Source organism: Rhineura floridana, chromosome 2, assembly GCF_030035675.1.
Source record: "Rhineura floridana isolate rRhiFlo1 chromosome 2, rRhiFlo1.hap2, whole genome shotgun sequence".
Lineage (NCBI taxonomy): Eukaryota > Metazoa > Chordata > Lepidosauria > Squamata > Rhineuridae > Rhineura > Rhineura floridana.
In genome coordinates, this window is record NC_084481.1 from 17,757,241 (window position 1) to 17,773,143 (window position 15,903).

Genomic DNA, 15,903 nt, shown 5'->3' on the forward strand with positions numbered 1-15,903 from the left:
AGCAGAGTTTCCTACTTTGGACAAAACAGGAGGCTATCATTCATTGGTTTCTGATTGTTTGCTCATGCTGTAAGGGTGCAAAAGTCCTGTGTGCGCCCCCATAAGGGTTGTTTATATCTCAGTGAGGATATGATAATCCAAACCAAGCCCATAGATGCACCTTCCTTGAATTGCAAGTCACTGCAAACCTATTGCGTGGAACAGAGCGTAAAGAATTACAGTGTTCACTAACTCTCTTCTTGCACAAGATTGGTCTATAAGAGTATTCCATTAGTGCTTTAGGAGTGTGGCATGGTTTCAAGACAAGTTTTCCAATTCAGTAGTGTGTTTTCATTTTCAACCCAAATGTTTTGTGATAATGTAACTGTCTTAAAGAGCAGCTTCTGACATTGACATCCTTCCCATTTCAATCAAAAGTACATCTAGTCTAGGAGCAGGTTGCGTATTCAGGATTTGAATAGAGTTGCAGCTAACTTCTTATTTGTCACAATCTGAATTATAATTTATACTTATTATTGCTTGGCCTTTAATTTTAATTTTTTGTTTCAAGCTCAGTGTTATTTCGTATCTACTCTGTGTGAACATTTTGTAATGCAGGATTAAATAAAGCAACTGTGTGATGCAGTTCATTAATTATCCACTGCACAATATTACCATCTGCTGCACAGAGTAGGCATAAAGTTTATTATCTAAATGTACTGCATTTAAAAATGGCTAGAGTGCCTTAAAATATTTTTACATAAGTTTGTTTTGATATAAAAGCTAGTTGCATACTAAGATATTAAAGAGATGTTATGGTAGGAAATTCTTATTTTCAGCTATTGATATTTCACCAGTGATATTTATTATTTATTATTTATTAAATTTATATCCTGCCCTTCCTCCCTGTAGGAGCCCAGGGCGGCAAATAAAAACACTCTAAAACATCATAAAAACAGACTTTAAAATATATTAAAACAAAACATCTTTAAAAGCAATTCCAACACAGATACAGACTGGGATAAGGTCTCTACTTAAAAGACTTGTTGAAAGAGGAAGATCTTCAGTAGGCCCGTAAAGATAACAGAGATGGTGCCTGTCTAATATTTCAGGGGAAGGAATTCCAAAGGGTAGGTGTCACTACACTTAAATGTCTGCTTCCTATGTTGTGTGGAATAGACCTCCAGATAAGATGGTATCTGCAGGGGGCCCTCACCTGCAGAACGCAGTGATCACCTGGGTATATAAGGAGAAGACGATCTTTCAGGTATCCTGGTCCCAAGCCGTATAGGGCTTTGTATACCAAAACCAGAACCTTGAACATCACTCTTTTGCTGTATTATGTTTTGATGGCTATATGGTAGACTTACGGTTGCATATAGGAGGAGGTTCTTCATGGAAAAGAAAAGCATGTCCTGTCCTAGTGCGATTAGAGGTGGGATGATAGCAGAATCCATCCTCATGCCCTCTTATAGATGGCAAAAGCAGGTTGTTAACTGCTATAGCAATGTTATATACTGTCTTGAGAGTGTTTGGGTTGAAGGCCGGTTTTAAAATGTAATAAATAATTTCAGATTGGTTTTGGTGATTTCTGAAAAAATTTGTAACTGTGAAGACCAGAAACTCACTTTAAGCTTTGAAAAGCTACTCTGTCTTGTTACTCCCTGGCTGAAGATAGTTTTGGTTTTATAGAAGGGCTACCTCTTATTGTTAAATATAAGAGTCTGTGTGTTTTTAATCTGAATTCTGTACTTCCAGCTGTACATACATAAATATCAACCATTTGAGTGGTTGTTAATGTCACTTTAACATAACTATTCCTCTAGGATGCCTTTTCCACCTAGGTATATTTTATTTTCTTCTAGTTAATGATATTTTATATTACTTACTTACTACTTACATGCCAAAATGATTTCTAAGCAGTTTACATAAAGCCTTGTTGTTGACTGTCTCATGGATTTCCAGGTGTCCGTCTATGAATTCCTTTTTGAATGTGATTTCATGCCACATACATAGTCCTACTTCACTCTCTGTCTCATAAATGGTTATCTTTTTGTGTACTACAATATCATTCAGTAATTTCTACAAGAGGAGAATCCATGGAAAACAGATTCATTGGTCAGGTCATCTGTAGTACAAAATACTGCTATGATGGTTGGTCTTTCTTATGTACTGTGAAAATGGGTAAAATCTGTTGTACAGAGACAGTGTCTGAGAACACAGTAGGAACCCACAACACACCAAATAATTTTTCAAAGCTGAATTGTGTAGCATTTGTATAAAGCTGAGTAGCAATTTCTATTTTTAAAAAATTCAGTAGTTGACACTAAGCCACAAACTACTATTAGTTTTTGAAGCTGGCCTGTTTAATTAACATTGTTAACCACAGTTCTTGTTGAAGATAATATGGCAAGCTGTGGTTAAATGAAAATGGAACCTTCTGAATTACTCCTGGTTATGTACACAAGCCTGACACTCAAATCTCACTCCTGCTCGTGCACATTGCACTAAGCCATTGTTTAGTGCAACATGCGAACACAACCATTGCCATTTTTGTTTTTCTTCTGTTTTCTGTCTTTCCTTCCCACTTGCAGTGCTGTAGTTCAGTGTTACCCAACCTTTTTTGACCCAACGCCCCTTTGCAAAATCTTTTTGTGCTCAACGCCCCCCTCAGATTAAGTATATGTCAATGCTTCCTATTATACTTAATATACTTAACAACAAACTCATTCAGTTTACCGGCATTGTTTCGTTAAACAAGTTCATTTAAACATCACAGAAACAACGGGTAGCAAGTGTGTCCCATTCCTGAAGAAAACCAGTGTATAACTGACTGTCTGCGTCACCCATTTGCACACAGCACTCATCCGTGGAAGAATGCGCCCTCCACCAATACACCGAGCTTATCAAACACTCTCTCGTGATTGGTTCCAACATCCCTCAAGACGGCATTGGAACATTACCTAGTGCCGGGGTGTGGCTAATATCCCTATTCCTTGATATGACACTGGCTGCTATTCAAAATTTCTTTACTAAAGAGCACACACTATTTATAGTGTTATTTCCATGAATTGAGACTATTAAATACATTCTAACTGGGGACAAAACAGTTTAAAAATTAATGATTTGTGTATTAAATAAAATTAAACTTAAATGCTTCAACTGTTGCATCAGACCGCTCAATGTCAAGGCCCCCCTAATGAACCCAAATGCCCCCCTAAAGTTTATAGTCACGCTAACGCCCCCCTGAAAGGCTGTAACGCCCCCTAGGGGGGCGCTGTCGCCCACGTTGGGAATCGCTGCTGTAGCTGAATAGGGAATAGCAACATAGTGTTAATTGCACTGGCCTGCTAGTTCTCCAGATATACTCACCCTTTTTCTGGTAAGGAAGGAAACATCTTGTTCTAGCCATTCCAGATTTCCAGTGGAGCACAGAAGACCAAACCTCCCTCTATCCAAAACTTCTTAGTATGCTTCAGAATTCAAATTAAACCAGAGATAGTCATATGGTTAAAAATGGCAACATTTGAGACTACACATAACTGTAAAATCATGCTCAAAGCCCTACAATGAACAAATGGCTATATACTATGATTTTAAATCAGGAGTGGAGAATCTTTAGCTCTCCTGAGTTGTTGAACTCAGACGTTGCTGAACGTCAACTCCCATCAATCCCAGCAAATGTTAGTGTCTAGGAATGATGGAAATCGTAGTTCAGCAACATCTGGAGGGCCAAAGGTTCTTCACACCTATTTTAAATAGTGGTAAGCCACCTTGAATAGTTCATGGTTACTAGAACATTGGGATGAACTTTTTTATATAAATAAAATAAACTTTTGTCTTCGTTCCTTTCTGTGAATTGAAATAGTGTAACTGGTTTTATGAAACAGATTATAAACCTTTGAACTGCCAATGCTGTTTCATGGGTTGCCTTGTGTAGTGCATCAGACACTTGAGAAGTCTGGTGTGTTGACACACCTGGAAATTGTGTAAAAATGTGTTGCTTTTAATTTAAAGCAACTTTGAAAGGGAGATACAGCTATCAGCCTCAGTTCTACACTATTAATATTTTTAGTTGATAGTCCCTAAATAAGAGCACAGGATGCATTGATAGCAAGAAGTTGCCTACTTGCTCAGTAGTTAATTCTGTAATACTCTTGTAGAATTGCTAACAAGTAGTGCACACAATTTCGATATTGGCAAAAAAAGTTGACAGAATAAAAACATCAGTTGCACAAACATACAAAAAGTATACTGTACCCCGATTGCTCACTTGTCTGTTTTCAGTTTAAAATACATCTCTTTGTGGTGCTTCAGCTGTAAAGTAAAGCTGCATCTGTCTGCTGCTAATCATACACTATAAAATTACTGCACTGACTTCTTTTTGACTTAATTTCTTTCTTTTCTTTTCTGCACAAGCATTCCTATTTGGACAGGGAAACCTCCCTTCTTCTGAGAAACATTGCAGGAAAGCCTTCTCACTTGCTGACCAAGGTGATACTACTACTTCCCACCTGCATGTGCCTGTTTCCTGGTAGATAGAATGGCATTCCTAGAATGACATTCCTGGATGGTGCTTGTGTGTGTGTAAATTTGGACTTTGCTTCCAGGAGCTTGTGGTGTTTGAGAGAATGACTTTTCCTCTGGTCAGAGGGGAGACAGGCTTTATTTTAAAATTTTAATTTTGGATGGGTAAGGCTAGAAGTTGTTCATATGCCCTTTCCTAAAATCAGTCTATTACAAACGTAAGATATTTCAAAGGATACCCTCAGAGCGGTAGGACATGTTTGGATGCTCATTGTCCTTGTTGCCCGAAATCAGTAACTTGAAAATTTAAGAAAATATAAAAAATACCAAATTCATTTTCTGCTACAATAAAAAAATCTGTTTGCTACTTTTGATTTCTCTCTGTGTATTAATCTTGAAAAGAGTATTTGTAGAAGCTGGCCTCCACATAGTCTATGGATTCCCACCACCACCAAATTGCAACCTGTACCATTTCCATCCCAAGAAAAAAATTACAGAAATCAGTACATTTCAGGATTGGGTAGTAGTATGTATTTGCTCCATTTATGTGCTGCTTTCTAAACCCAGATAGGGAAGCCACAAGATAGGGAATGAATCCAGTCTCCACTCACTAAAAAAAGTTTTCTAACATTCACTGTATTCTCCTTTTGAAAATTGAATCCACAATTACACCAGAAAATGCTTAGTTGATTAAAGCCAATTCTGATATTATCCAGAATCCATATATAACATCACATGCCAGATTCAATGCAGCAAGTGCATGTGGAATATCATATGGCACATAACTTTGGATTAGGGTCTATGTTCCTAAAACTTTGTTTAAGAAAATGCATTCCTTTTGTAAATATGATACTAACCTGTTTCTCCAGTCTTCATTTCTTTTTGTTTTTATTATTATTAGCCGTAATTCCTAAATTGCTCTTGATAAACAGGTGAAAACTGATTATAGAAGTATGGCACAAATCAGTTAAGTATCAGAACAATAGAAGTTCATCATTAATTAGATGAAAACATTTTATTTTAGTTCTTCTGGAGCAGTCTTTGTCAGCCTTGAGTCCACAGATGTTGGACTACAACCAAACTCATACCTGACCTTTGGCCATGTTGGCCTGGGATGATGGGGATTGTAGTCCAACAGCATCTGGGAACCCAAGACCCAGGTAAAACTGTTCTAGAGAGAAGCTCTTTTCCCTTGGCTTGGTGGCAAAAACAACAGGACGTAAGTGATTATTATTGGTGATTTTAAAAAGTTTTTGATACTTCCTAGAAAGTTGGAAAAATGAAATTATATACAGAGAGAGAGAGTAATGAATTTGCAAAAAGTGGGAGACTCAACTTACAGTAATTTGAAACAACGGGAACCTCAACTTCTGTGTTGCTACCTTAATGCTCTCAAACTGAAAGGCCCAGTTCAGATATAATGGGGAAGCATAGTTTTCTGCCACATGAACAAACCATAGCCTAACATGCTCTCTTGCCTCTTTGGCAGGAGCAGGAAATTGGAAGCTTCTGTTTGCCACAGTTCTCTGTGACATCCAAATTGTAGGAACTGTGGTTTGTAGGAACTAAATGGGATTAAACTCTGGTTTCCTTTCTTGTTCTTAATTACTATAGTTTAAACAAATTGCATTTCCCTTGGTTTGGACATCACAGGGAACTATAGTTGGTTTAAAACAGGAAGTGAAAGCTGTCTCATTCCCCTAGTGGGAAACCATGATTTCCTGTTACTTCTGAATCAGCCCAAAGTGAGCTTGTGATTTTGTAGGTTACATTTATATTCTTTCCTCCAAGGAGCTAAAGGTGGCATACCTTGGTTCTCCCCCTCCCCATTTAGTCCTCACAGCATCCCTGTGAAGTAGGTTACACTGAGAGGGAGGCAGTCAACTTTCCAAGCCCTACCTAGAGATGATCAGAATTGAACCTAGGACCTTCTGCATGCAAAGCAGACACTTTACCATATTGCAAGTTAGCTAAGTAAACAAAGAAGTTGAAGCCTCAAATCTAGAAATGTTGCTTGTGTTTGATACATTCTCTGTGATCTAGATCCCTGTTATTTGATCTGGCTGGCTAGAGTACAGTTCCAGCAGAATGGTTTAATCAGTTCTGGTTAGATATGCTTCATTGCTCCCATCTTGCCATCGTAGACAAGAGGTTGGCTGCGGCTTTCTACAAGAGTTGCAGCTTCCAGATAGCCTTAAAGATAGCACCACATAGAACATGTTGCAAGAATCTGTTCTAGAGGGCACAAAAGCATGAATGATCCATACTTAACAGGAGAGGGCTCAACTATTACATAGTTGTTAAATGACACTCCAGTTCATGGCCACCACCTGTTTTAGGGAGAACCCCGAGGTTGCACAGACCACTTCACATAAGCAGATCCACTCCACCAGAGCACCTGGCTTGCCCACAAATATTGCCCATCTTGTTAAGATTCTGCTTTAGCTTGAAGATACACTATATATATCTTTGCATTCTATTTACTCACACTATTCTTAAAAGTTTAGTCTCTGAATTTGCTATTTTTTGCAATCACAGTCTGAATACATTACTAAAGCTCACTTGAAATATATTAAACTGCACCATGATAAGTATTGAAAAAGTCTTAAAATCTGAAGTGTTCATATTTTGGAGAGGAACTAATTAGTTTTTTCCTCGAGAGGTGAAAATTGCCCCCAGGAAATACAATGCCTGCCCAGGTTTTTCAACCAGTTTAGTAAAATATCACAGGCTATCATAGATGTACAGAGTTGATTGTATAGTCAGTTGGCCAGTAAGTTATTGTTCTTCTTTGCAATGAGGAATTAAATATCATTACAACAGTTAGCAAAGATCATCAGCACTATTGCTTCATAGCAAATCAACCAGCACTCCAGAACAAAAGTCATTTTCTGCTACTTCACAATCTCTGGTTTGAAAATATGTTTATTTTGAGCCAATGCAACATGAACAGTGGCATAGTTTTATCCTCTTTTAATCATTTTAACTCTTTTGGGGGGGAGTTGTGGTATAATGAATTTAGATGCTTGTTCCAATGCATGCTTATGGAGTAAAAAAATTAAATATCAATAATAATGTTTATTTACAAAGCTAATGGTTTGCTTTCAAAGCTTGCTGTATTTTAGAGGGAATTTCTGTTTTAAAAATTTGCTTAGGAGCAATTCTATAGGGTATATATTTTAACAATGTTGTATATTACACAAATCAGAAAATACATTTTGTTTCAGTGATGAAATTTTGTCTCATTTGTTTTCTGAATTGGTAAAAAGGTTCTCTTTGAAAGTTACTTGTAACCATGTACCCCAAAGAGTCACGTGTGCTTCAAGGAAAAATACTCTATAGTGACAAGGAAGAAGCTTTTTGGAGCAGCAGAACGACAGTTCATTGTAAAATTAACTACTTTGAAATAAGCATCAAACCTCTCAGATTATCAGCCATTTATAGTTAACAGCCATCCAGAGAACTACTTAAGTTATACCAAAGGGTTTCTGCAAAACCAGTAAAAGTTTTGAATTTTTTTGCTTTGTTTTAAAGAGCTGATTCTCTAGGCCAGGGCTAGCCAACCTGCTGTTCTCCAGACATTGAGACTACAGATTCCCATCATGCCTGACCAGTGGCCATGTTAGCTGGAGCTGATGAGAGTTGGGGTCCAACAACATCTGAGCGGCACTGCGTTGGCTTCCCTGCCCAAAGCCATATCACAGATTGACTGTGAAAATCCCTTAAATTTCACAAGCAGTTTTGCCATGTCTCATGGCAAATAAAATGAGTCTTAAGCCCATTTGGATTCATGGAACTAGTTTCATAGTTCCTTTGATTTTGGCGCTGTTTAGTAAAGACATTGCTAATTAAAAGAACTTGGAAAAGCAAACCTGCTTAGTATTAATTAGACAGTATTCTTCTTACATTGCTCATTCACTATGTCTAAGATATACCTGGCCAAAGGATAAAAGGGATCTTTGGCCATATTTAATTGGTTTTGGTCCAACCACGTTGCAACCATAATTCTGGAGGTGGATGTTTTTTATTAGCTTAGCTAGGGGAGAATACTGCAAAACAGTGTATTTTTTAGTAGGGGTGGTCCTGGGCCCCAAGATTCTCCTTGTATCTGCACTTTAAATATTATATGTTTTTGAGTTACTCTGTGCTCTCTCCACTTTGATCTGTGATTCAGGTTCTGAGCCCCTCTGTATAAAATGAAGCTCTGTGTTCTCTGTTTAAAACGGCCTGCAGAGTTCTGAAGAGCTTTGGGGTGTGATGGTGGTGGTTTGTTAAAAGCAGAGCAATGTACAGGTTTTTTAAAACATTAAATTAAGGGTTTTTTTATTATATATGTAAAAATCTAGTGTTCTTCTGCCCTCCACAGACAACATTTTGGGCAGACTCACTTCATACAAAACTTACAGACCTAAAAAAACATACAAATAAAGAAAACCAGAGCCATAAAGTACAGAAAAATACAAAAGTAGAGTGACATGAGGCTTGGTCGGGGCCCTGATTCTACTGGATCACATGTGAATCACCCCAATTTGCCATGTTATTTGGCCCACACACAGAGCCAATGAACACCTCTACTTGTTAGGGGCAAATACTTGCACTTTGGTTTAACTTCTATTCTCTTTCAACACACTTGTTTTGACCCTAAACCCTAAAATGCCTCTCTGAGATGCAGAATTTTAAAAAAAACAGTGGATGGTGTTAGGAATGTGACCTGTATGCATGCATCTACCCACCCATCCTGTTAATTGGTGTGGAGACTGATTTTAGCAAAAGGCCGGAAGTTATGCCAGTACGTGGGTCCTAAAAAGGGAGTATATGACTGCATCAATCTTTGTGCCTTCGCTTCTTCAAACAATCACTGAGCCTAACAGCCCTATTAGGCAGAATAGATATACTATCCCAGGGTCAGCTCCAGGCATGCTGGGGCCCTTGGGCATCAGCTTGCCCTGGGCCCCGGCATGTGTGCACATTCGCATTTGCGCATGTGCATCGCCCCCCCACCTACATGTCTCCTGTCTTTTACTATTGCCATTAACCAAGATTGTGGCTGCGGTTTCCCTAAGGGGATGAAGCCTCTGCCGCCATCTTGGTTGATGGCACACGTGTGTGCTACGTGCGTGCATCTCTGCCATCAACTAAGATGGCGGCAGGGGCTTCAGTACTTTGGGGAAACCGCAGCCGCCATCTTCATTAAGGGCAATACTAAAAGGCAGGAGACAGGTAAGCAGGGGGTGTGGGGGGCGCGGATCGCAGAGGGGCCGCTGAGGGCCTCCCTGTAGTTACAAGGGCCCTCGGGCCAGTGCCCCACCTGGCCGCCCTTTAGAACCGGCCCTGTGCTATCCAATCCTTTTAACAATAACCAGAACTCTCCTATTTCAGCTTGCACCATTTTAGGAAGGGCCTTACTTGACTCACCTAGGCCTCTGGCAATCCACTCATGACAGTTTCTTTTTGAATGTGATTGCCTTCCTATGGCCTTCTGTGGGTTCCGTTTAGTGTTGTAAACTAGAATTGGGAGGCAGTTTTCGTGGCATGCTATGCTTATTGCTATATGCCATGTTTGCTTTTCTTGCAGCAATCCATTATGGGATTCAGTAAACTTTCTCAAGATAGAGGGCTTGGTTTTGCATCATTGCAACTGTTTTTAAAGATTAAGCATAGATGAATTTTTTATTTATTTATTAAATTTGTATCCTGTGCTCCCTCCCAGAAGGAGCCCAGAGTGGCAGACAAATGACAAAACACTAAAAACATCTATAAAACATCTTAAAAACAAAGCATCTTAAAATGGGAGATAAGGGCTCTACACTTCAACTGGAGCTCTTTCCTTGCTTGCCACTTTTCCCAACTGCCTGCTGGCCTCCTGAAATCATCAAGCAGAATAGTAACTAACCCTTTAAGTATGCAGTTTAGTCTGCTGTATGTACAGGTCGAGTATGCATACGTTCCTTCATATGCTGCAAATCGTATAAGAGACTATGTTCTTCTTTGCTAAGAAAATTGCAGCCTAGTTTAACTCATTTCAAGTGGTGTGTGCCTGCTGGCAGTCAGCTTAGAATTTGAGCCTGTGTCTCTATTTTACTGTAAGGCCTGAGGGGACAGCTCAGTTTCTTTCCAGACCAAACTGGCTAACGTTCCTTGTCTCACTGAGCTTTGTATTCGCAGCATGTGTGTTTAGTGCATACCTTGAGAAGTGGCTTATGGGGCTATTTTTAATGCAAAGCTGAAAATAAGAATAGTCTTTTTGTAAGTTCTCTCTGTCTTGTCAGAACTGCCAACCTTTTACAATTAACCTTCTGTATTCATTTCCATTTATAGTCTTCACTGTCCTAAGGGTTCTGGTTGACATCAGTTGTATTAATGCCTTATGTGAAATGTTGTGTATTTCTGTTAGCATATGTAAGTAGCAAAGCAACATTGGTGTTTATTAGAGAACATGAGAATGCAAAGCTGTATTGGTATTATGAAATCTTACCTAAGCAGACTTGCATTTTACTTTCCAAATATACATGAGGAGAAAGAGGCTGCACCAGTATGCATTTGAAATTATTTGTGATTCTTCAAAGACTTATTATTGATAAGTTCATTTTAAGAGAGTTCACAATCTGGCAGTAAGTTCCCAGCTCTCCCCATGCACACTGTTTCAATTAGTTACTTCCTGGTTTGATCTAATCATAGTGTGCAGCTATATCTAAAATGGCAAATTAGGGTTTGCTTGATGCCCTGCAACCCATAGTTTTGAAGCTGGTTTGCAATTCTGGTTTGGAGGAGAAATATAACAACTTGAATGTAACAGCAAATATGGTAGGAGCAAACCAGGAAATAGCTAATTACAGGACAGTGTGTGAGCAGACGGAGTGCACAAGCATAAGATTCATTCCTACTGTAGCAAACTATGGTTTGGCATTGCATGTGAACTCTCAATGTCAGAAGCGTAGCTGGAAGAATAATTTAAATGCACTCTTAAATAAAGCTAATTACTATTACAGTAGGGCCCCGCTTTTAGGCGTTCCACGAATACGGCGCCAGCGGGGTGATCAGCTGAAGAGGGGCTGGAGCTGATCTCCTCCTCTTCTGGCACTATCAGACTCCCGCGCTCGATCTGATCGCGCCGGAGCAGGGAATGATCAGCTGTTGTGCGCTACAGCTGATCTTCTCCTCGGAGTGATAAGACTCCCGCACTCCAGCTGATCGCACCGGAGGAGGGGAAGATCAGTGGGTTAGGTTCCAGACCCTCTCGCACTACAGCTGATCTGCTTTTTGGCGGTTTTTGCTTTTCGGCGGGGGTCTGGAACCTAACCTGTCGTATGAGTGGGGCCCTACTGTATCACATTATTCATAAAGTACTTTATACTTTTCTGTGTGTTTCCTAAGTATTAAAAAACTAGGGGCTGCTGCCCCTGCTGACTTTGCTCACCAACCCTGCCTACCATCACCAAAGCCCCCCTCCTCTCATGGGTCACCAAAGCTCCCCACCCCCAGTACACACCCCAGGCACCCACAAACACACATGGGTGCACAAACAGAGACTCTCTGTCTCACACATGCACACTCACACAGAAACATCCTACTCCCTCACTGCCCTTGCCGCTGCCCCCCCCCCGGCACTGACACTCCCCACTTCAACCCACTTTCCTCAGCTGTTGGGCCACTTCTGCTTCTGCCAGCCTACCCGCTCAGGCCACAGCTCTCCCATCTGCCATGCCCAACTGGGAATACCCCAGACAATGGCCACTGCCATGGCCTGCACAGCCACCGCCATCAGAGAGCCTGCCTGCTTGCCCTGCGGTCGTTGTTGCTGTGCTTGGCCCCACCGCGTGATGGCATGAGGGCTTACAGTTTTATATATATAAAAGACAACATGGGTATTTGCCTGTAAACGTACAATCTAATAGAGACAAAACAAAAGGAACAAAGAGAGGGAGGCCTTTTGGGGGGCAGCATGCACATGGAGCAATATAGCCATTGCTAGAGCAAACTCCTCTCCTGGTGCCTAGATGTAATTTATGTCTGAATTAATTGCTTGTGCCAAACGTATCAGATACACATCTGTTATACATGATATGCAGAATAAGAAGGTAGAACAAGTCCTTCAGAAAGACCCATTAGATTCAGTAAATGTGCCCTCTTCAGTTCTAAAAGCCAATATTTAGCAGTAATGGAAATTGTAAGAAAAGAGAGGCAATAGTTAGATTTTTCATTCTCTACAACCCTTGCCACTTAACAGCCCAGGATGACTAAAAAGGAGGACAGTTGGCCAGCTCCTGTTCTGATTGCCTTCCTCTGGTAGTATCTTTCTTCAGTTCAATACTAGAATAATCAAATGAGTTTTTCTTCTGCAGTGGTTGATCAGTGGGCACCCTGATCACGCTTCAAGTTCAAAGTGTATTTTCTTTATAAAGTAACTGGTCTTTCTAATGGCTCTTTTTGGCCATGTAATTAGTAGATATAAGAGAAGGAAGTATGCAGCAGTAGACATTTCTAATCTGACCATAAGTCAGAGTTTCTTGAAATAGTTTCTGGCCCTTTCTGGTGTGAAAGCATACTTTTACCAATAACTTGTGGCATACAAGAGCCTATTTGTATTTCCTAGATAAGACTGGCAATAGCCATACAGTTTGAGACCAAATTAAACTTGACACTACAACCTTCAGAAAGGTACCAGTGTGGGCCATGACAATTAAGGAATTTTAGTTAAATAATTAGGGCTCATTTCTCCCTGACACTAGGTATTTGGCAGGAATCAACTTCCAGAGGCATCCTTCCCTCCTTTGCTAAAATGGCTGTCCAAGGAGGAAGGTACTCCTGGGCAGTTGAACTGACAGCAGCTAGTAACTCTCCAGCTGAGCTGCAGGACGGTTTAACCCATCCACCAGTCTACTTCTTGTGCCTTGTTGTTTTCACTGGACCATCCCCTTAGTAGGTCTGGCCTCTGAGAGATGTCAATCCCTGCCAACCTTTAGTGCTGGCTGTGCAGCTACTCTTCTAGATACAGAAACAGGGGAACCAGTTTGCAGATACATCACAAGTGCTTATAATTTACCCCAAATCCTTTAATGAAGATGTTCATTAAAATAGCTGAAATTAAGTAATTGTTCCTTAGTGTAAGATTTGGACAATCATTGTTCTTGCCGAGTGGGACCAGGTACACTATACTATGGTATAGCGTTTTTGATTAGGGAGAATCTTCTTTAGAACAAACAAAAATCAATGGCAAAAACCTTTATTTGGTTCTGAGGATAGTTGAGAGTCAAGAACAGTTGTTCTGTAATGTTTAAATTCCCTATACTGTTAGAAGAGTTAATTGCGCCCCCCCAAAGCCCAACAACATTTAATTGCTTGTAAGAGTTGTGCTACAAAATTACAACTCCAATTTTACTTCTCAAGCTACATGAAACCATCTTCATGATGAATAAGGAAGAGTCCTTACACCAGCTTAATAACATTCTTTGTTTCTTGCCTAATTGACTATTCGGATTATGTTTCAGGTTCATTTATTATTGCTGTTATCCTTTTACCCATTACTTTCATTGAAGATGGTTATATTTCTCATGAACAAGGCCGTTGTTATCAGCAGCTGTTGCCTTTTTCACTACTCATTTTAGTGAATAGGTTGAGGCAGAAAGTAGCTGCATGGAGAGGAAAATCTATATAGGAAAGAGCTCTTCAGGAGGGAAAAAATGAGCAGCATGAAAGCCGCTGTGTTGAAAAATATATGTACTTGTTTAGGTCAGGTAAAACCCTTAAACTTGAATAGCACATGCCTTTTTATTTCAACAAGTGATATTTTAAAAAAAGAGGGAATAGGGCTTGCTGTAAATGATGAGAAAAGAAATTTTAAAGCAAGAAGACTCTTAATAGGACTCCCTGTTCTTTACACCTGGATTTTCCGAAGGAACCATTTAAGAACTTGTAACTGAGCATTGCTGGGGAGGCGGTTGTTGGGAGGAGAACAAGATACATAAGAAATTAATGGGGAAATGGTCCGTTGAGTAAAGGAAATGACAAATAGTATTTTGCTTTAAGTGCTTCACTCTGTTTTAGTCCAGTGACTGTTGCCTGTAGGTAACTAGTGTTCAAAAGCTTTTCTGTGTTTAAGACATTGCCTGGTGTTGGTTAAACAAAGTTTTCTCTTCCAATAGGAGGAACAGGCTGCTAAACTAAAGGCTGAAAAGATCAGGGTTGCTTTAGAGAAGATTAAAGAAGCACAAGTCAAAAAGGTAAACTATAGGTCTGTTTTTGCATTGTTCAAAGTCAGCCTTGATAGGTGGTCAAGGTCTGTTTTGAAATATTAGTTCCCTATTGAGTAATGCGTACATATGGCACTAATATTCTCCTTACCTATCTTTCTTGGATTATATTCCCAGTTGGCGGTGCAGTTTGCATTTGCGTCATATCCTGGTTCATTAGACTTCTTAAATGCCTCTCATTTAATTTTAGGTGCAGTTAAAGGTTAAATTATAACACATACCCTTGCTTGCAGCCTAGTACCATGGTGGTATGTCCATGGTATTAAAACTAAATAGTTACTTACTCTATTTTTACTGAGAGAGCTTTAATAAATGCATGCAATTTTATTTATAATTGGGGGCCTCTGTTAGTTTGCAGTTACTTAACATGCTCTTAAATTCCACTGGAATTCACAGGAGATTTGGCACGTAAGTCAAAATTGTTGGCTAATTGCAAGGTTAATTTTAAGTGTCATTTTATAGCTTGTTAAAGGTACTTGACAGTTAACATGAACATGACAGCATATACTTCTTTGTTTTCAAGTTTCATTTGGCTGATTTTAACTGTCTCCCTTTTCTCTACATGAAGCTCGTGATAAGAGTCCACATGTCTGATGACAGCTCCAAGACGATGATGGTAGATGAACGGCAGACAGTAAGACAAGTGCTGGACAACTTGATGGACAAGTCTCACTGTGGCTTTAGCTTAGACTGGTCTTTAGTAGAAACCATCTCAGAATTACAAATGGGTTAGTAAAGCATGAAATACAGGCTTTTTCTTGTCTGTTGTTCCAAACTGATGCAGAATTTTACTGATACATGGATTTACTGATATGTGATAGCTTCAAATTCTTTGCTACCTTACTCTGTATTCATACGTAAGTTTACGGAAACTCTGAGGTATTTGAGTTTTCAGTTTCCAAAATAAATTTTGTAACATCTCAGGGATATAAGACTCTTAGTATGGGGCTGGACATAGTACTTTATTATTATTAAAATCCTGAGGAATTACTAGATGTGTTTAATGTGGCTATTCTTCATGGTTGCAGATAGAAAATGCTATGACAAAAGGGAAGCCTAGTAAACAAACCCTGTTCTGTTGTTCTTTCCAATTAATTCTACATCAGTATATCACATCTTCCTTCCCCATCCCTTTTGGGTTGTATTT

At 39.5% G+C, this 15,903-nt stretch overlaps 1 protein-coding gene across 5 annotated transcripts in view; it reads left to right on the top strand.

Annotated features, from left to right (window-relative positions):
- The window catches only part of RAPH1 (Ras association (RalGDS/AF-6) and pleckstrin homology domains 1), a 108,436-nt gene that overhangs the window by 68,615 nt on the left and 23,918 nt on the right, over positions 1 to 15,903 (top strand). For 3 of the 5 annotated variants that reach the window (XM_061607923.1, XM_061607925.1, XM_061607927.1), the window contains 3 exons: positions 4,399 to 4,473; positions 14,649 to 14,726; positions 15,325 to 15,484. In XM_061607923.1, the coding sequence (XP_061463907.1) occupies positions 4,399 to 4,473; positions 14,649 to 14,726; positions 15,325 to 15,484 (313 nt within the window). The remainder of the gene's footprint in view (positions 1 to 4,398; positions 4,474 to 14,648; positions 14,727 to 15,324; positions 15,485 to 15,903) is intronic. The other 2 variants (XM_061607924.1, XM_061607926.1) reach the window with 1 other exon arrangement.